Below are 20,472 nucleotides of genomic sequence, written 5' to 3'. Positions count from 1 at the left end.
GTTGGTGTGCTTTATGAAGAGCAGATCCGGACTCATGTGAGTGACCTAGACCCGATTGGGAGCTCTTCCAAACAGATGGTACAACATATAGTGGAAGTAGAATCCACACCATTGACGTCGAATCTCACCATTTCCAACGCTTCAATGGCTGACACAGACGTTGAGACAGCTCCGAACCCACCGCTATTGGCCATGTTGCTGGCATCCATTGATTCCATCGAAACTGCAGCTATGGCAGGGGAGGGGCAAATTAAACAAGAAAATTAGGTGAGACTTGAGAGTAGAAGATGTAGGCTGAATAGGAAAATGGGTGGGAAGGTTTGGGTCTAATATAGATTTTTTTGAAGAAAAAATAAAATAAAATAAGTTTTTAATTTTAAGAATTGCTTGCAGGAGAATTAGAAAATGATCATTTTAACATTTTAATTTCAGTTTGGAAGGGCCAAGGACTCACTTTATTACATTTTTTATCTTACCTCTATTTACAAACTATATATAAATATTTGATTTAACAAAAAGTTTAAGGACCAAGGAATCCATCAATAAAATGGCTCCGCCTCCCCCCCTGTATTCCAGCATTTTCGTCGTACCGTTCACTCAGAGTATGCAATATGTGGACAGAAGCAACTAGCATGGGGCTCCATTAAAAACAGTAATGACCATCTCTCGATCAAAGGAAGAAATGCTTGGTGCCAGGATGTGACGGTCTAATACAGGCTTAGTTTTGTCTATGCTTAGCAGGTTTATGTTAGGGACATGACCGTCAATTTTGCTTGTAAGATTTTTAAGAAAACTGATGTTATCTTCGGGCAAATCACCAAAAACTTAACGTACTCTTTGAGAAGTGGTTGACTTTCTTGAATGCCTAACCTTAGCACTCCTAGACCTTCATCCCCTTCTGGGGCGGCCTTGGTTAACAGCTAGCATGACTACTAGATTCCGCTGTAGAACTACCCCATGACAAAGAGCTCCTTCGCCTCCTCAGAGAAGCACAGAAAACATGGCAGATACGGCCCTTGAACGAAGGAAGTCGCATAGTAAGTAGTAAGTCTTCACGACGAAGTTCTTGCTGTGATTCTGGAACATTCCACCGCATATCGTTCGTCGCTAATGCATCATCTCCTTCCTCATCCCCGAATTGCAGAAGCCATGTAATACTCTTGAATATGAGCATTCAAATTCATGAGTGACATCTTGAAGCAGATTGGTGGATGAAGGCACAAATGAAGAATGAGTTAATCAAAAACTGGAACTGGAAGGAGAGTGGGAAAGCAGAAATATTAAAGCTTCGTATGCGAGTGTAAATGGATGTACGATCGAGCGAATGACAAAATGGAAGGGGAGTAATAACTGAGTTTTTATAATGCAGTAAGAGTGTAAAACTGAAAAGACGATACTTAAAAGTAGAAGTTTTTCCCATTTCCTACTTTTTCTTGAATTACAACTTAGTTCACAAAACACAGCAAGTCGGCAAAGACCTATTAGTAGAGAGAGAGATTATGACGTGGTCATGGGACCCAGAGTCCAGATTCAATGGACTCTTAGGTTCATGGGGCGCGTGAACCCGCCAATAGGAGGCGTGCACGTCGGCTCCTTTGAACCAACATTTACTTAACGAGCGTTTAATATTAATTTCTATCGTCCGGTTGAACCGGACGCTAAAAGACAAAATATGGAAAACCTCTCTCCTCCCATTCTCTCATATCCGAGCCTTACCCTGGCCAGTGAGAAGATCACCAGCGATTTTCTTGCGCAAACGACATCAGATGGTTAGGAATCAATCAGCAGCAAAAAATGACAGTGGGAAGAAGATTTGAACGTCGCCGGTGGTCTCAACGGTGAGAAGACCACCGTCGTTTTCTTCTTTTAGCTTTTTGTCTGATTGTCTGGTCTAATGTACACAAAAAAACTTTTAAAATATGGAAAACAGAGGCAAATATAACGATTTGAACGTCGCCGGTGCTCTTCCTGCACCGCCTTCTCAGTGCCGTTTTCTTCTTTTAGCACCGGTGGTCAAAACAGGGTTGCCTCTGTTTTGAACGTCGCTGTTGGTCTTCTCAATGTTGTTTGCGCAGTAAAATCACCGGTGGTCTTCTCACTGTTTGAGCTGCGAGACAGAGATCCGACAAACCCGTTGTACAACCCTTGAACTGAAGCTTCTCCTTTCCACGGATTCAAATAAAGAAAAAAAAATTAAGAAAACGAAAAAAAAAGACTCGCCGCCCTGAGAGCTAGTGCCAGGAGCAGACGACGGCGATATCGCCATTCCAACGCTGCCTCTCAAAGAAGTAGCTGCTGCTGAAGGGCCAGCGTTTTGGCTGGCTTGTGAATTCCCGCTTATCTGGTTCTAACGAAGCCGTGAGCGTGGAATCGTCAAAACCATACTGAAGGTTTTCCGGCTGCGATGATGTCTGCTGATCATCGGATAAATCTCCAGGTTTGCTGGTGGTAAGCTCTTTTTTCTTCTTTTTCTTCTTCAAAGGAGTCAACGTGCACGTAAGGGTCCACTGAATCTGTCGGTCAGAGAGAGATTTTTAAACTTTTGAATCCTTTTCTTTGGTCACCTTTTTTTTCCTGTTTTTTTTTTATTGGTAATTACTTCGGTCACAAATACCACCGTCGTACTTGGTTAAATTTGAAACTCTGGCCGCTACCCGAGTACCTGATTATCTGATGGTTTCTTTATCGAGATCTAAATCCACCAAGATGCTACATTGCTACTGCCACCCACCACCACTATACATCCACCCAGTGTTTGGAGTAGAAATACAGACGTTTGAGACTTGGGAAAGTGGACCGACATGAAGGTCCGTCCAACGGAGGGATTGTTTATTAGTACAAGCACGCTTATACAGATAAATCCTTGAACTACTTCCAAAGAATATTCTTCATTATTACATCTTTTGAGGGGAAAAATGGGTCAGTTTAAGAGCTCCATAGCCATCTACAAGACTTCACTGTTATGATACCTTTTTTCCTTGGGTGAATTATGAAATTAGAAAACAAAAAGAAGGGAAAGGAAATTCGATCAAGTCTTCAACCTGTGAAGACCCTGTTCTTTGCAATCTTTTCTGCTTCCGTTACACTCAAATGCCTCAATCCACTCTCCTTCAACCATCTCCCTTTCCCTACCTCCAGTTCCTCCAACTGTTTAGCCCCCATTCTCAACAGCTTCAAACCGTCATTGATCTTGGGGAAAAAGCTTTCAGGCCTCAAACACCAAGCTCCAAATACCCCAAACAAAACCTCCAAATCACTCCCAAATCTCTCAACACCCCCATTATAAAATTTCACATTGCTCATCAAAACACCATTAAAAACTAACCGGTCCACCCCAGCAGCCAAACTTCTCCATATACCAATAAAATCAATCTCATTCAGACCCTCCTGAAGTTTTGAAATTTTCCCTTGCAGATAATCCATAGCCCCCACAAATGACTTGGAAACACTCCAACTTTCTTCCCCCTTCTCTTGCCACTGCTTCCTGTTCTTGACATAATCGCGTAACTGAACATCAAATCCTCTTAAAACAACTATTGATATCTTCTCAACCCACTCTGATATGAACTCCTCCAACTTCTTGATTACCTCCTCAAAAATACCATTCCCAGGTCCTTCAGCAGTCCCTGCCACTAAACTTGCTGAATCAACTTCCTCTATAACTTGATCGCCATGGTTCAGTGCCATTTCAAGAAAGAACACATCTTCACACCATTCCTTCAAAACAGACTCACAGTACCGAGCTGCATTGATGGAATGTATTACCTTGATAAGGGCATCATCATCTACTAGAGCAGTCAACGCATCTGCTTCTTGGCATCTTCGAAGTAATACATCAAAAAATTCATGTATTATAGGCAGCCCGGCTAATTGGATAAACCTTGCTCTTAATGAAATTCTTGCTAATGGCCGGCAACGATCCACCATGGCTGACAAGTGCCGGATAACAACAACAGTAACTGCAGGAGATTTGTAATCTTCAGATCCTCGCAGAACTTCTCCCTGAACTTTCATTGTCCACCTTCTCTCATCCTCCATCTCAGGCTTTATCTTATCAAGCATGTCACCCAGCTCTATCTCTGCCCATAACTCAAGCCAGTCAGGCCGATCACAGAAGACAGACATGGAAGAGATCCTCTGTAAGTTATCATATTCCCCATTGGAAAGCAGGACTCCTGAATGTGTGACCAGAGAATGAACTCGTTTATCAAAAGCAATCATCAAATCAACCAGATGCAGCCATGAGAGTCTAGCGTGTGATGAAAGATCAGAGACATTGTCCTCCAGGCGTCCAACATGAATAGGAAAGATTTCTTTTTCCAAGAATGTTGTTAGGGAGGTTACCATTGCAGAAATCCATTCTTCTCTGCAACTATAACCCACAAGCCTGGCTTTGTCAACTAACGGTTGCAATAATTCATCCATGGAGTCAACATAATCCCGGATTACCTTATATGCAAGAGCAAAAATGAATTGTGGCTTCTCAACCCACTTCAACAAATGATGTTGGGATGCCAATGAAATAGGGGTCACAAGCTCCTCAATTACCCAAAGTGGTTGGCGTAGAGCAACTTCTCGGTTATGCCCCTCGAGTTGCCGAGACTTTCTCTGTCTTTGCAACTCCTGGAGACTGCATAAAGCAAGAAAATTTTTGCAGTATTGTTTTTTCAGGTCCCCTTGCATTGTGAAAAGAGGATTTAGGATATCAGGAGATTTCCCTGCATTTGCATTCGAGTAATTCAAATTGGAAAGAGGTGGTGGCCATCCCAGGGAAGCAAGAAGGGCACGGTAATCTGCAATTGCCTGGGGTCTTAAAATTGCCAAAGCTCGATCAACCCTGTTATCAACAGCTGAAACAAGATGTGTCCACTGAGGCCGTGCTTTTGTAACAGAAGTTAAGACATCCTCTGCTAGTTTGAGCGATTTAATGGCCATAAGACGTGTTTCCTGCATAATGATTGAGACATTGGAATCAAATAAGGTGTCATTTGTAACGTCAGCTGTTCCATTGAATTATAGGTTGCTTACTTCTAAATTTTCCAAAGAGTGAATCTTTCTCAAATGTCCAGTCATGGTAGAGGAAACAGCGTCTTCAATGTCACCAACCAAAGTGTCAAGCTTTAATGCCGTCTCTGGAACGAATTAAATAAAAAAATGACAATCAGAAAGAATAAAGAAAAATTTCACAACTGCAACAAGCAATTAGTGGAGAAGCCTAGCATTAATGTATTATATAAATGAATTCTAGGTTGAGAAATGACGAGGGCATACGAAATAGCCATAAAGCAAAATTGTATTCTACCTTATGGTAACCTGATCACATTTGCTGGAGTTTGGATGTCTTAACACTTAACCCCCTAATAGAAGATGCTCCAAGTTAGAACCTGATCTAGTTCAATACAAACAATTTATTCCCTGTTCCCTCCACTTTTCCTTTGAGATTTTTTTTAATTGTCAAAAAAAAAGGTTAAACTTGGGTGGGATGGATCAGGTTACAGCTGGGCAAACCAAAGTTCAATAATACCCAATATCCAACCCACAATGAGTGTCATGTTTGACAAGTTGATAAAGGATTAGAAGCTATGATATTTGATAAGCTAAAATGGCATAAAGTTGAGCTTACTATTTCTCAAATGGGAACTTAATGTATATGCAACTAACCAACCTCTACACTATCATAAGTTCATGATATTCTATGAAAAATAGTTAACTAAATAAGTTATGCAACATATATTGTCATGTTAAGGGTGGATTGTCCAACATGACATATAGATCAGATTCAGTCAGGTTCAAATACCAGAAAAAAAAAAAAAAAAAAAAAACAGATTCAGTCAGGTTCAGCTCAAGCCAACCCTTGTCAAAACAAACACAAGTGGTAGATCTGGCAGGTGGATAGGTAAAAGTAGTTCCCATGGTTACACAGGAATGCAATAAGGGAAGTAAAATAGTTTTTTTTTTTTTGAGAGTAGATAAAATAATATATTAATATGATCATAACATATACAAAGCCCCACTCAATAAGATACTGCACAAGGACCAACAACCTCTCTGGTTGGCAGAGGAGATAATGACAAGCTTTACATGGACACACATGGCATGGAAGATGTGTTGGCAAGAAAAGAGGTAAGGATAACCAATATTGGGGTGATTTCATGTTGTAATTATAAGAAAAGAAAGTGGTAATGCAGGGGTGGGTAGCAATTCTAGCCCTCATTTAGGTGTGCTGAGCACATTTTATAATAGTATTCTTTTAATTAATAAATACATTGACCAGTTACTGATAAAAAATAGTTTTTCATGAACATGGACACAGGAATCAGAATCCAATGTGTCTGAGAATCTAAGTTGGCAAGATCGGAAAGCTTACAGAAAACATCTCTATATAAGTATGAACTATTAAAATAGTCCATATCTATTTTTTAATGTTATATTAAACCAATCTTTATATATTTCGATTAATTCCAACCTTAGATAACTACAGATAAAAGTTACTTTTCATTACTTAATGCTTTACTCCAACTATGACATTGTCCAAAATTTCCTTCAACAGTCAAAGAAGAGGATTGCAATCTCAAAACAATCCATGAGCCAGTGAGAAGGGAAGTCGCCTCTGCCCTGGTGGAATCCATGTCCCCCATTTGCTCACTTGTATGGCTGTAGTTTCCACCCAAGTTGGTAGACTGATGCTGAACTGATGACAGCTCATCAATGTTATGAAGCCTGGGATAGCCAAGGAGCTGCCATTAAAATGCTACTCCTCCGTTGTTGGATGTGGTCAGGGCAAAGCTAAGGTGTGTGGAATATGAGGAGAGGATGATTAAACAATTTCCAAAATATCCCTTTCATAGAACACTGCAAGAAGATCCCATATAGTTAGGATAAGGCTTGGGTGATAATGATGATAGAACATTGAAAGAAATCCCTTGGAACAACCTAGGAGTCAATGCCCAAGAGTCAACTAGCAAGAAGACATGTTCCCGTAGCACTTCCAATCAGAAGTGCTTCATTGCTGACACCCTGCTCATTCATAACAGGCTTAACAGCATGAATAACAGCTTTCCAACAAACTGTCCTCTAATTAATGGAACTGACTTCCATTCTTGAAACATATCAGCCATTCCACTTGAAGCCACCAATCCCAGCCCTGCCAAACAAAAGGAAAGAGACAACTTCCTAGGCTCTTACATTGAAGAAGTTCATTGCCAATTCCCCATCCAACAAGTAAATGATGCAGACATAGGAAGAGAAGAAGGATCATTCTTTCCTCTCTCTGCCCCACATCACTGTTTTTGGTCTTTCCAATAGGTGAAACTTATTGCTGGTAATCTGGATATTGTCCCACCCCAGATCCTGCATTGGCAGGAACCTCATGCACTGGGCTGTCTTTTTATCAACTTCTAACTAGTTCTCTACTTATGGGAGTACTCCTTCCAGTACATGATTTTTTTCTGCAATTCACCAATAGATACTACAGTACTCCATGGCATTCTTCTTAACGTACTCCATGGCATTCTTCTTAACCATGACTTTGTCTCAAGAATCAAAATCTCTCAGTTGCAATTCAAATGCTTCATCTAACGGTGTTGCCAAAAGCTTGTCCTACTCCAATAATTCTAATTGTGCATGTAACAATTGCCAAATACAGAATCAATTAAAAAAGCTTGGTCATGGTTACAGCAAAGGAACAATCGGTACTACTAAGCCAAAACATCAACAGTCATCTCCAGCCAATCAATAAGCTCTATGCCAAGTTTTTAATCAGCCTGGGAACGAATGATCAAAATGTCGATACAATACGCACACTGATAGAAGGCATCCCTCTCAGGTTGACCAAAAAAAAGTTATAAAAAAAGAGTATTGGTCTATCAATATGCATTGATACCCAATTTTTGGTATTGGTGTGTATCGATATTTTGATCCTTGCTGGCAACACACCTTGAGCTGCAACCATTATGTTTGACTATCATCAACCAGGGTGAACTTGCTCTCCAGAGGCTTGCAATTTTTGCTGCTTCACCTCTCTCCCTGACAATCAAAGTTGGTCATAAAGCAAGACATCTGAATGATTTACCTTTAGAAGACAGCATATAATGGCCCCCTAATCAGGTGATAAACTGAAATTGTTCATGTTTTCGTATCCATCACATATGTTCCTCCAAATTGACCCCAATCATCTTTCATTTTAAAAAAAACAAAGATTAGAAAAAAAAGAACAATCTAATTGCTACTCTTCCAACTCATGATATATTACATCTTTCTATAGCTAAAAATCTTTACAAATTATGAAATTGACTCCTACAAATGAAATTATTTTAAAGTTTCATCATGCTAAGGCCCCTCCATCAGAATGTAGCCCATTATGTTGAAGTTTTGTTCTCTCAGAAGTGGTCATTTCATGCTAAAAGAGTTCCAGTAGTTAGGTCCATATGTTTTGTGAGGAGTCTTACCGTCTTTATAGTTCGGCAATACAATACACCATTTATAAAAAAAAAAAAAAAAAAAAAAAAAAGAAGAAAGAAAGAAAAAGAGAAAAAGGGTCCCAGAGGTTAGGTCCAATGTAGTCCACCCCTCCCAAGACCCTCGATTGCCTGGACCAGAATTATATAGTTGCCTCTTTTTACTTACTTTCTCAAGCAAAACTTGATGATGCTAAACCACATGTAAAACCATAACTTTCTCTGAGTGATGCATGTTCAGGAGTGTCTCAATAAGATATAAAACAAAGACTTGAGGGCATTGCCATAGAAAAACATAAGCTATTAAGATATTATAGTTTTTTTTTTCAAATGTTAACATTGTATACTGCTTTCTTGGTAGAAATGTTGCTGAATAGAAGAGAGAAGAGAGGAGAGAAAGATTTGGAGTCAAAAAGATAGGCTGGCGGCGCCAGCATCACTATTTGTATTAGAGCGACAAAATAAAAGAGAAAAATTACAAGTGCCCTGGTGGTCGACTACTATGAAATCTCTTTGTCTAGTAGTTGACTACTAAGAAATCTCTGCATGAAGTAGTTGACTACTAGCATTACTTCTAACAATTCTAACACTCCCCCTCAAGTTGGAGAATATATATCATAGAGTTCTGGTTTGTTACAAATATAATCCATCCTTGAGCGACCCACACTTTTAATAAAGATATCAGCTACTTGGTCTTCAGATTTAACATAGGGAGTAACGCTATCTCCACTTGTTACATTGTCTCTTACAGAATTGCAATCAACTTCAATGTGTTTAGTCCTTTCATGAAACACTAGATTGGAGGCAATATATGTTGCAGTTTGATTGTCATAAAACAATTTAATGGGTTGGAAAATTGTGATATTCATTTCCTGAAGAATATGCTTCAACCAAACTAACTCACAAGTAGCATGGGCCATTGCCCTGAATTCAACTTCAGCACTACTCCTAGCAGCCACACTGTGCTTCTTGCTCTTTAGATAACAAGATCTTCACACGAGAAGGTATAATAACCTATAGTAGACTTCCTATCCATTTGAGACCTTGCCCAATCTACATCTGAATACCCTACTAGAGACAAAAACCCTCGACCAAGAGCACCCTTTAGATACTTCAACACCCTCATAACACCATTCCAATGAGAAATTGTTGGATTCTGCATGAATTGACTGAGGACTCCAGCATTGAAGGAGATGTCAGGCCTAGTGATGGTAAGATAGATCAACTTGCCTACCAGTCTCCAATACCTTGCAGAGTCTTCTAACGGCTCCCCCTGACTATTAGTCATTTTCGTATTGGGATCCATAGGAGTTTCAACTGGCTTGGATCCCAATAACCCAATTTCATCCAACATATCCAAAACATACTTTTGTTGGGACAAAGAGATTCCCACTTCAATCAAGCTACCTCAATTCCAAGAAAGTACTTCAGGGTTGCTAGGTCTTTAGTTTGAAAGTGTTGTTGTAGGAACTATTTCAACTCATTAGTTCCATGTGTATCATTACCAGTGAGAACAATATCATCAACATACACTGCTAGAATGGTTTTTCTAGATAAAGAGTCCCTGCTAAACACAGAATGATCAACACTGCATTGTTTTAAGCCAAAATCTTGCACCGCACTAGTAAAATGACCAAACCATGCCTATGGTGACTACTTAAGCCCATAGATAGCCTTCTTTAATCAACACACCTTCCCAAACTCCCCCTGAGCAATATACCCAAGAAGTTTCTCCATATACACCTCTTCTTGAAAATTACCATGTAGGAAAACATTTTTAACATCAAACTGAAATAGGGGTCAATCAAAGTGGGCAACTAAAGAGATGAACACTCATACAAAAGCTATTTTAGCCACAAGTGAGGTGTTTGAATAGTCCACACCATAGGTCTAAGTATACCCTTTAGTAACAAGTCGAGCTATTTTTTATTTTTTATCAGAAACGATAACTTTCATTAGAGATAAATTAACCTAAAATATAGAATTCAACCCTTATTAGAAAAGGTTGATCCAATAAACATCAAACATTACAGCACTGCCCAAAAAAGACTCTCCCTTGTAGTCCCTTGTTTTGCTAGGACGTCAGCAAAACCATTTGTTGATCTCCTTACCCACTTGAACCAAACACCCACCTCCCTTGTTATGTTAAGAATTTACCTTATCAGCTGTCTATATTGCCAAATTCCCAGCTGCCCTGATTGCATCCACCCAATTACCAACTTGGAGTCTCCCTCTATCTTAATCCGCCGTAGCCCCAACTGTTTGCCAGTTTTACACCTTGATGTAGTGCCAAGATTTCCACTCTTAAGGAATCTCCAACTCCTATTGGACCAGAAAACAAAGCCATTATCTTGCCTTCATTATCTCTGAAAACACCTCCTATACCAGATGGGCCTGGATTACCTATAGAGCTTCCATCAAAGTTCAGTTTCACCCTTTTTTGTGCTGGTGGGGACTAAACTTCCTGTATCTTAGCTTTGGAAGTAGTAGTAGATGCCACAATACCCCAACTTCTATAAATGTCTTCAATTGAGAAATCCTTAAAAAGATCACAGGATTTCATCCAATGGATAACCTTAGTAGTTATTCCTTCCATAGCCTCTTCCTTGGATCAACATCTGCCTTTAAAGATCCTATTGTTTCTTTTCTCCCACACTGACCACAATACAGCAGCTCTAGTGGCTCTCCACATAATCCTTCCATGAACCGTTGGTTGCCTGTAAAAAGTTGGATCAACGAGGTTCACCATGCTTGAGAAGGGAGTCCACCTATAGCCAAAGAGAGAAGAGAACCAAGACCAAATAAAGAACACAAAGGGACATGAGATTATTAAATGTGAAATTGTTTCACCAGAACCCAAATAGAGGCAACAAACAAGTCGAGCTTTGAACCACTCAATACTACCATCTTGACGATGTTTAACTGTATAAACCCATCAACAACCAATAGACTGCTTCACAGGTGGTAAGGAAGTGAGATCCCAAGTATTATTGGATTGAAGAGCATGAAATTCTTCATTCGTTGCCTTCTTCCAATCAAGAGATGAGAGAGCTTCCTGTAGAGAACGCAGTAGGGAAATGAACCGTTGATGTGAAGGAGATAAGTGAGCAAAGGAGACATATCGAGAAAGGGGATGATCTGTGCAAACACTCATCCTTACGAACAGCAATAGTAAGACCAAGATCTAAGGGTGGTGAATTTGTCAACAAGAAAGACTCTGGTGCCAGGTTAAAAGTTGGAGTTGGATCAACTACTTGTAACAATTGTGGTTGTTGATCACATCTGGAGTGTGTGAACTGCTTGTAACAATTATGGTTGTTGATCACATCTGGAGTGTGTGAACTGCTTGTAACAATTATGGTTGTTGATCAACTGCTTGTAACAAGAAAGACACCGTCGGAGTCAAAGGGAAGAGGAATAGAAGGAGTAGGTTCACGTCCAGAGAAATAGGATAAACTCTCAAAGAAGTTAGCATCCAATTCAACAAAAGCTATCTGTAGAACAGGATCATAACACTTGTAACCTTTTCGAGTACGAGAGTAACCAAGGAAAACACATCTGATAGCCCTATAGTCAAGTTTATCATGGCCTTGACCCAATTTGTGAACAAAGCACATGAGGAGGAAGAGAGAAAGGGGAAGTAGAAGGAAACAAAATAGAGAAAGGTGACTCAACATCTAGGACTAAAGAGGGCAAATGGTTTATGAGAAAACAAGAGGTGAGGATTGGATCACTCCAATATATTTTAGGGACCAACATTTGAATCAGCAAGACCCAAGTAATTTCAATCACATGACAATTTTTCCTTTTGGCCATACCATTTTGCTAAGGAGTGTGTGAACAGGAGGACTGATGAATAATACCGTGAGAGTCAAAATAAGACTGAAAACTTTTATGGAAGTATTCTTTGGCATTATCAAAACGAAAAACTTTAGTGTATACACCAAATTGATTCCTTATCTTAGCATGAAAAGATAGAAAAATAGAGAATAATTCTGAACGATCCTTCATTAAGTAAATCCATGTCATTCTTGAATAGTCATCAATAAATGTTACAAAATATTTGAATCCACTATAAGATGACACACGATTAGGGCCCCAAACATCTGAGTGGACTAAAGCAAAAGGACTTAGGACTCTTATCATCTCTAGGAACAAAAAACACTCTATGATGTTTGCTTAACTAACATGACTCACAATCTAACTGAGTTACAAACTCCAGCATTGGGACTTGCTTTTTCAAAACACACAAAGAAGGGATTACCAAGACGATGACAACACTTATGTGGTGTAAGAGAGGAGTGAAGAACCTTCTAAAGACCATGGTCATCCAAGTAATACAATCCTCCAATTTCATGACCGCCACCAATCATCCTCCCCGTCTTGAGATCCTGAAAGACAGTATGAAGGATAAAAGGTTACTAAACAATGAAGGATTTGAGTAAACTTACAGACAAGAGACTAAAGGGAAACTTGGGAACATAAAGAATCGCGCATAAACTAAGGTTAGAACCAAGAGACACATTACCGGTACCAACAATAGTAGAAGAAGAACCATCAACTAAAGTAACAATCAGGGATGTAGAAGGTGGTGACAAAGATACAGACATATCTGAGGAGCCAGTCATGTGCTCTGAGGCTCTAGAATCAATTGGCCAGGGTGAAGGTGTAGAACTAGAAACAAGGCAAGCAACACCTAACTTCACAAGTTTAGCAGTGGAAAAACTGGAAGAAGCAGACTGGCAAAAGTGAGATAGAGATTGTGTCTTTATCCTTACCAACATTAGAAGCAAGAGCATCTTTAATCAGACAAAGACTCCCAAAGTCACCTTCCACCATTGCATGGTTAGCCAAAGAAAATGGAGGCCATAAAGATCATAACAAAAGTTGACTATGTGACTTCATCCACAATGTGAGCACTCACGAGCTGAACCACTAGGCCCATGGCCAAAACCCCTCACACTACCTCCACCTCTACCACGCATATTTCTACCAAGAAAACCTCCTCTGAAAATCACCATGGCTGATCTTTCTGAAGATGGGGAATGATCACTATGTGGACTTGAATTTCTCCTTATGTGGGAGAAAATCTCAAACAAGGATGGAAGATCACTACTACCTAAGATTTGGGCCCACATTGGTTCGAATTCAGGCATCAACTCAAATAAAAACCTTGCCACATTTAGATGTTCTCTTTGTTCTTGTTGAGTCTTCAAACCAGAATATCTCCATACTATTCTAAAGAGATGTCATAATTTGGGAATTCTCTCGTACCGATTCATTTTACCCTTCTGATTCACTTTTCAATGGATCCTCCTTAATGTACTTCAACTTGCCTCTTGCAATGAGAGATACCTCAACCGACTTGGTCCATGGGATATAATTAGTGTCATTAAGTTTCATTGTAGTTAACTAAAAAGTCATGAGATCTGATTGCACAACTACTATAGGTTTGGTGTTATCACTTGATGAAGCCATGAATATGAGAAGAGATCACTAGTGTTTCACCTAGGAAAACGGTCAAACAAGTGGTATGCACCTACTGTAGCACACTTTTTCCTTCGGAAAAAAAAATGAAAAATCACCAACCTTCTACTTTAGAAACACTAGGGGAAGATCATACACTTACCGCAAGATGTTACCACACCACAAAATCACCACACATTAAGAAGCACTTACCTCACAACTTGAGACAACAAAAGATTGCCCTCTTCGAACTACCGAATAGAGAGCTTTTAGAAAAGCACCACCAACTCACACAATGCAACTTGAGGCATTAAAGCCTCTTTTCCAAGGGGGGTGATCAGTCCTCTTGAGTCCTTTTACTTTCCACCAAAGAATAGAGAATATTCTCTATTCCTAGGGCACATAAAAGTTGAGACATGAACAGTGCCATGAACATACAGTCGACCTCAATCAATAGAGAAGAAAATTTGAGAAGAACCGGTGACCAAACTGCTTTTAGTCTTAGAAGCGATGCTCTAATACAATGTTTTCTTGGTAGAAACGTTGCTGAATAGAAGAGAGAAGAGGAAAGGGAAGAAGGGAAGAGAGGAGAGAAAGATTTGGAGTCAAAAAGATAGGCTGGCAGCACCAACATCAAAAGAGAATAACCAACAGTGCCCTGGTAGTCGACTATTAGGAAATCTCTTTGTCTAGTAATTGACTACTACGAACAGTATACTGTTAGTAGTTGACTACTAAGAAATCTCTGCATGAAGTGGTTGACTACTAGCAACAGAGTACACTATTTCTAACAATTCTAACATATACCTATAAAAAAGGTCCAAAAGTTAATCTTTGTTGCTTAACAACAGATAAGTTGGCTAGGAGAAGTTTAAGGGTGGAGCCCAGCAGGTGTGTTATGAGAGGGGAAGCTTCTGAAGATCTGGGTCATCTTCTGGTCCATTGCGGACTAGCAAGGGTTTTATGGGCCAAGTTTCTGAATGTTTTTGAGCTTCGGTTCTGTTTCCAAAATAGTTTGGCGGCTTTACTTTGGTGCTAGGATCTGAAATGTCTATGTAAACAAGGAAAGATCATTTGGAGATCTGGGCCTGCAGCTGTGGTTTGGACAATTTGGATGGAAAGAAATAGGAGGCCTTTCGAAAATAAGTCCAGAACAGAAGAAAATTTGATATGAAGGATTTTTGAGGTAGGCTGTATTCTTGGGTAAGGAATACAGAAAAGTTTCAAAGTCAGACCGTATACTTCTTCTTTTTTTTTTTATTTAAGCTCTCTTTTTGTACCTATGCACACAGGATAGGAATTAGGAAATGTACAGAAAGGATATAGGCCTTGCACACGGCCTTGTTGTCCAGGGGGTTGTAATCTTTTCCTATTTTGATTAATACAATACTTTACCTTCTATGTCAAAAAAAAGCTTATCTGCTTATTTTTGTTGCTTAATACATGTTTATGAAAATAATGTCATTCATGGTGTATATTAGCTGTTCATTATGCCAAATAAGCAAGTTGATAAAAATGTTACGTCCAAGTGTCCATCAAGAATCCTTGGAGTGCCTGAATCCAATGCATCCGACATGGACAGTTCATCATATAGGACATGCACCACTATGTCTATTCTTAACTTTCCTATCACTCCAGGACCCTTTACTAGATTGTAGTGAATATTGCCGCACTGTAGGTGCTCTTCAATATCTTACCGCTACAAGTGCTATTTTCCTTCAAAGTCAACAAAGACTACAAAGTGTGCTAGTTTATAAACAAACCACCTCTGAGCATTGGGCAGCTGTCAAATGCATCATTAAGTCATGAAACATTCTCTTTCTCCCCCTACTTTCCAATGACCTAAGCTTAATTTACATATGTAATCCAATGTTGACTGCATGAGGTGCCTGATGACTGGCAATCTACAAGCAGATAAATTATTTTCCTCATAATCTCATTTGCAAGTTTTCTTGCAAACAGGAAGTAGTTACTGCTGAATTGACATGGATTCAATCCATTCTTGGTGAGTTTGATCTCTCATTTGCTAGTTTGCTTTCGTTTATTTAACTGCCTGTGTTGCAATTCATAATGAATGAAACAAATTACTCTGTTTTTCACTTTGTTCATGAAGCCCGTGAGGGAGCCTTATTAGTAGCCATTTTTTTCTAACTCATTGCAGAGTGTTTAACTGGTTATAATCTTTAATCTCAAAACTGTAAATTACAAATAAAAGTGATCCAAACATCTCAAAGGTAAAGCGAGGGGTAAACGCTCCTTTGATTGTTTTGAGTAATTAAGTTGAAAGTTAGTCTGCAATTCAGAAACAATAAAGGCTTGAGTTAACTTCAATTTTTTGGGAAATAAACGAAAGAATGGTCCATGAGCTAACAATCAATAGGGCATTGAATAAGCTTAGATCGTTTTGTCACTTTAAAGATATATTTGATTTTACCTAGCATTTCCCTGAAAAAGGTTATTTATTTTCCTTTTCTAATTAAATCTTCTTATCCAGCTGAATTTATTGAATTGGTTTGTGAATACCAATACTTAAGCCGAAGGTTGCTATGAACAATCCAACTTCAAAAAGACAAGCATACGAGATTAACCTGCGTAAATGCGAACAGTCTCCACCCTAGCCACTTCTTTTGCTAGTGAAGGCAGCTCTTTCACTAGAATCTGCTCCGCTCTGCCTAAATTCTCTCCATCACTTCCATCTAAAGAGAAAGTCAGATAGATTTTGGAATTTGGATTTTGCATCACAGTATAAGAAGAAAAAAAAAAGCCCTCGACAATGGTGCAAAAAGAATAGAAAGAAATGAAAAACAATAGAAGACGAGGGAAATCAAGCAAACCTAGGAATAACCCTGAAACGCACGTTGATGACCTAAAATCGTTCAATTTGGCCTTGATTTCATTGAAAAGACCTCCGATTCGTTCTGACTGGGAAGCATACGCGACGATACTTGCCTTAAGTTTCTGGTTGAGATCCGTGAGATTGTGATCCAAATCCAAGCACTGTTTATCCAATTCCAATACGAGGTCCGAAGCTTTAAGCAGATCATCTTTTGTCCGAAATTTTTCTCCGAGAAAAGAAAGCAGAGCGGGAGAGAAGTCCCAAAATTGGTGCAAATGATCGATTGATCCCATCTTCAGCCCATGAAAATTCAGAACTCCATTTCAAATCCGTATGGGAGTAATTCAAAAAATTAGGTTTTTGTTTCTCTCCTAAAAAAACCTGACTACGAAATCCTACAATTAGGTTTTGCTTCGTATACGAGTGGTGGAGTGGAACCAGAGCTCATATTCTATTCACTTCACTCTTTGCGGAGCGGGAAGGCACCAAGGTGACCATGGTACGCGCGTTGAGGGATTTGCTGGTTGCTGCTTTGGCCGTAGGAAACTAGGAATGGCCAACGGAGCGGGGCGGCCGGATTTTCGTACCCGGACCGCCCCATACCCGCTCGGGCCGCTCCGTACTTCCGTAGTCCGTACTGTGGCCCGGCATAGCCCACATTTTTGTGCCGCCCGCACTGTAAGGCCATGCCGGGACGGCTCGAGCAGATATGGCCATGGTAGGAATGGCAACGGAGCGGGGACCCCGACCCCGAAATCACCCTCGTCCCGGTTTCCGATCTTTGGTGGGGAAAGGAATCCCCACTCCATCCCCGACCCTGATAAGAATGAATTCGTCGTCGGAGACCCAAATCTCCAACAAATTAGAGTGTATCAGTGTAAGTTTGGGTGAGTATGTAACAGAGAGATCAAGACTGAAAGAGAGAAAGAGAGGGAGAGAGATGACCATTGCGAGAGTTGAGGTCGGTGATTGTAGAAGGCATGAAACTAGGGTTCTGACCACGATGGCGATCGACGAATCGGTGATTCGGGCGACGAAGACAAAGGCATGCACCAAGCTAGGGTTCAATCGTTCTAGAGACAGAGTTGAGAGTTATCTCTTCTCTCTATCAAAGACTTGAAGTTGAACTGTGGAGGGTTTTGTGTTTTACACTTTTACTGTTTTTTAAGTTTTAATATTTTAAAAAATAAATAATATTATATATATATATATATATATTAATTGGGGTCGGATCAAGGCAGGGATTGCATTCTCCATCCTCGTCCCCGAACCTGATCGGGGATTCAGGGATTGCCCCAACCCCATCGGGTTGGGGAGCCTGGGTACCCATCGGGGACGGGGAAAATTGCCACCCCTAGGCCATAGGGGGGCAGCATGAGCCTAGGCCTATAACATGATTTGTATTGTTCATTTTCTTTCTTTTTATTCACTACAAAAAATCAAAAAATAATAAAAATAATTGAAGTAAAAATGTTAAATTCAATGATTGTAGCAATAATTAAAAAAAATCATAAAAAAAATCTTATTCCATTTGAATAATTAATTCATACGATAAAAATATAAAATGATTAAATAAATTTGGAAATTTTACAATGAAAATTGAAAAAACTATATAACAAAATAAAAAAAAAATTACAATGGAGCTGAAAAAATTATAAATAACTTACAAGGTACAAATAAAATTGAACAAAATCTCAAATTTTACAATAATCTAAAAAATTTTCTTCAAGTTCCACTAACTGGTGATACATTGGGCGACATATCATGTCCTCTTTTATCTTATGGTTTATCATTTGCATCAAACCAATATTTTAGACAAATGCACATCTTCAATGTTTCATCTATCATCATCTAGCTCCTCTTCTCATCTAATACTCTATTTCCTACATTAAAACAAAACTCAAATGCTATTGTGGACAATAGAGGGGTTAGTAGGTCATGTGTCACAGTAGCAATTATAAAATAATTATTTTTCTGTATTTTCTATTAGGCAAAAATATCAAAATTTTCTATGTTGGACATCTAAAAATCTGATATATGTCTTTTCAAATGGTCAGCGACAATACTATTTTGATAGTAAAAATCATGTTTATATTTGTTACAAAATGCTTTCATGCCATTTCCAGTTACATCCTTGATGGTAAAATAATTCCAAATATCACTAGTTTTCTTTCTTGTTACCCTAAAATTACTAGGGCTAGCATCAAATTGGGTTTGAGAGGGGGTCCAAGAGGAATCAACCATTTTAATAAATATTTAAATCTAAATTTTATAAAAAAATCCAGCTAATTCGATAATTGCACTTTGGTCCTTAGAATTCAGTCTACCGTTTTGGTATTTCAATTTGAAAGCAAAGCTTTTAAGTATCCCAAATTGCCAACTTCAGCTGAGACACTCAATCAACTCTCCTTAAAAAAAAAAAAAAAAATGAGAACATGAGAGTAGAGTAGTATGATATGAAAGATTATACTTGATTGTTGTTATGAATATGGGATGAAAATGGGCAAGGGCTAAGGTATTTATAGGGTTAAAAATAATTGAATTGACCAAAATACCCTCATAAACTAGTTGTTTATAATTATTGAGAGAGGTATTTTGGTTATTTATAAAGTTTATTTATCACTTTACTTGAAAATGCCCCTAAACTAGTTGTTTATAACTATTGGAGGCATTTTAGTCATTTTTTGCACCCCTGGTTAAAATACACATACCTCCCCAAAATAGTTGTTTATAGGGGTGAGCATAATTCGGTTAAAACCGAATAATTGAACTGAAAATTTTGGTTTTGATTTTTGGTTAAATCGGTTTAGCTATTTCGATTTTTGGTTTCAGTTTTTGGAATTAGAATTTCGGTTAATCGAATTAATCAAACTTTTTATTATTATATATAATATATAATATATAATATGTAATATGTAATATATAATATATAATATACTGAAATCCAATTTCATAACATATATTTTATAATATATAATAGAGTATATATTATTAAAATTCGGTTTTAACCAAAATAACCGAAAACCGAATAAAATATTTTGGTTTCGATTATTTTGATTTTTCTAAATTTTGGTTTCGGTTTTTATTTTTTCAGTTCAATTTTTAAAATTTTGATTTATTTGGTATGGTTTTTAACCGAATGCTCAAATCTAGTTGTTTATAGTTGTTGAAGGGTATTTTTGCCATTATAACCCCTTATAATGACTATAAAACGATTATAACAAGGTGATGAGGGCCAAGTCATGCCACGAGCCATGATGCGTGCCGTGCTCGTGCTCGTGCTGGGCCATGGGTAATGTGCCTAGCACACGAGTCATGCCAACACAAGCCCCCACTGGCCATGGATCGTCGAATTGGTCCAAGTGGCAGTTAACCCAGATCCATTTTTCACCCTCATATAGATCACTCATTCAGATTCAATAATATTTAATTATATCTACTTATACTTGCATAAATTTAAATTGTGTCTATTAGCAAAAGTTGGTTTGATTGTTGCATATTTACTCGAGAGTCATAGATTCAAATCTCATACAGTTAATTCAAGTAACCATATTCATTATCATACAATATCGTCATTTTTAGCTGTTTTCATTAATAACGTTCTATCTAATATTGTGACAAATTTTAGTTTAATATTAAATATCAAAATCTAATCCAAATACGATCTAAATTAATGGATAAAATTCCATGAACGAATCTAGATATTAACCATTC

The 20,472-nt window shown here is 38.6% G+C and overlaps 1 protein-coding gene across 3 annotated transcripts; it reads right to left on the bottom strand.

The window, feature by feature from the left end:
* Positions 1-2,775: 2,775 nt before the first annotated feature.
* Positions 2,776-17,868, bottom strand: MAG2 (RINT-1 / TIP-1 family). Of its 3 annotated transcripts, XM_088941849.1 has the most exons (4): positions 16,757-17,868; positions 16,511-16,618; positions 5,029-5,132; positions 2,776-4,947 (listed from the first exon to the last, which is right to left on the bottom strand). In XM_088941849.1, the coding sequence occupies exons 1-4, from the start codon at positions 17,049-17,051 to the stop codon at positions 3,037-3,039; spliced, it is 2,418 nt and encodes an 805-aa protein (XP_088797975.1). In that variant the 5' UTR covers positions 17,052-17,868; the 3' UTR covers positions 2,776-3,036. The 3 variants fall into 3 exon arrangements, with proteins under 3 accessions (XP_088797975.1, XP_088797977.1, XP_088797976.1); XM_088941851.1 differs by lacking the exons at positions 16,511-16,618; positions 16,757-17,868 and adding an exon at positions 12,767-12,791; XM_088941850.1 differs by lacking the exons at positions 16,511-16,618; positions 16,757-17,868 and adding an exon at positions 5,303-5,357.
* Between the last annotated feature and the right edge of the window lie 2,604 nt (positions 17,869-20,472).

This window comes from Nelumbo lutea, chromosome 4 (genome assembly GCF_056320005.1).
Source record: "Nelumbo lutea isolate HS-2025 chromosome 4, American lotus-T2T, whole genome shotgun sequence".
NCBI classification, from domain to species: Eukaryota; Viridiplantae; Streptophyta; class Magnoliopsida; order Proteales; family Nelumbonaceae; genus Nelumbo; species Nelumbo lutea.
Note: the sequence above shows the minus strand (reverse complement) of the source record. Positions and strands in the feature narration are given on the sequence as shown.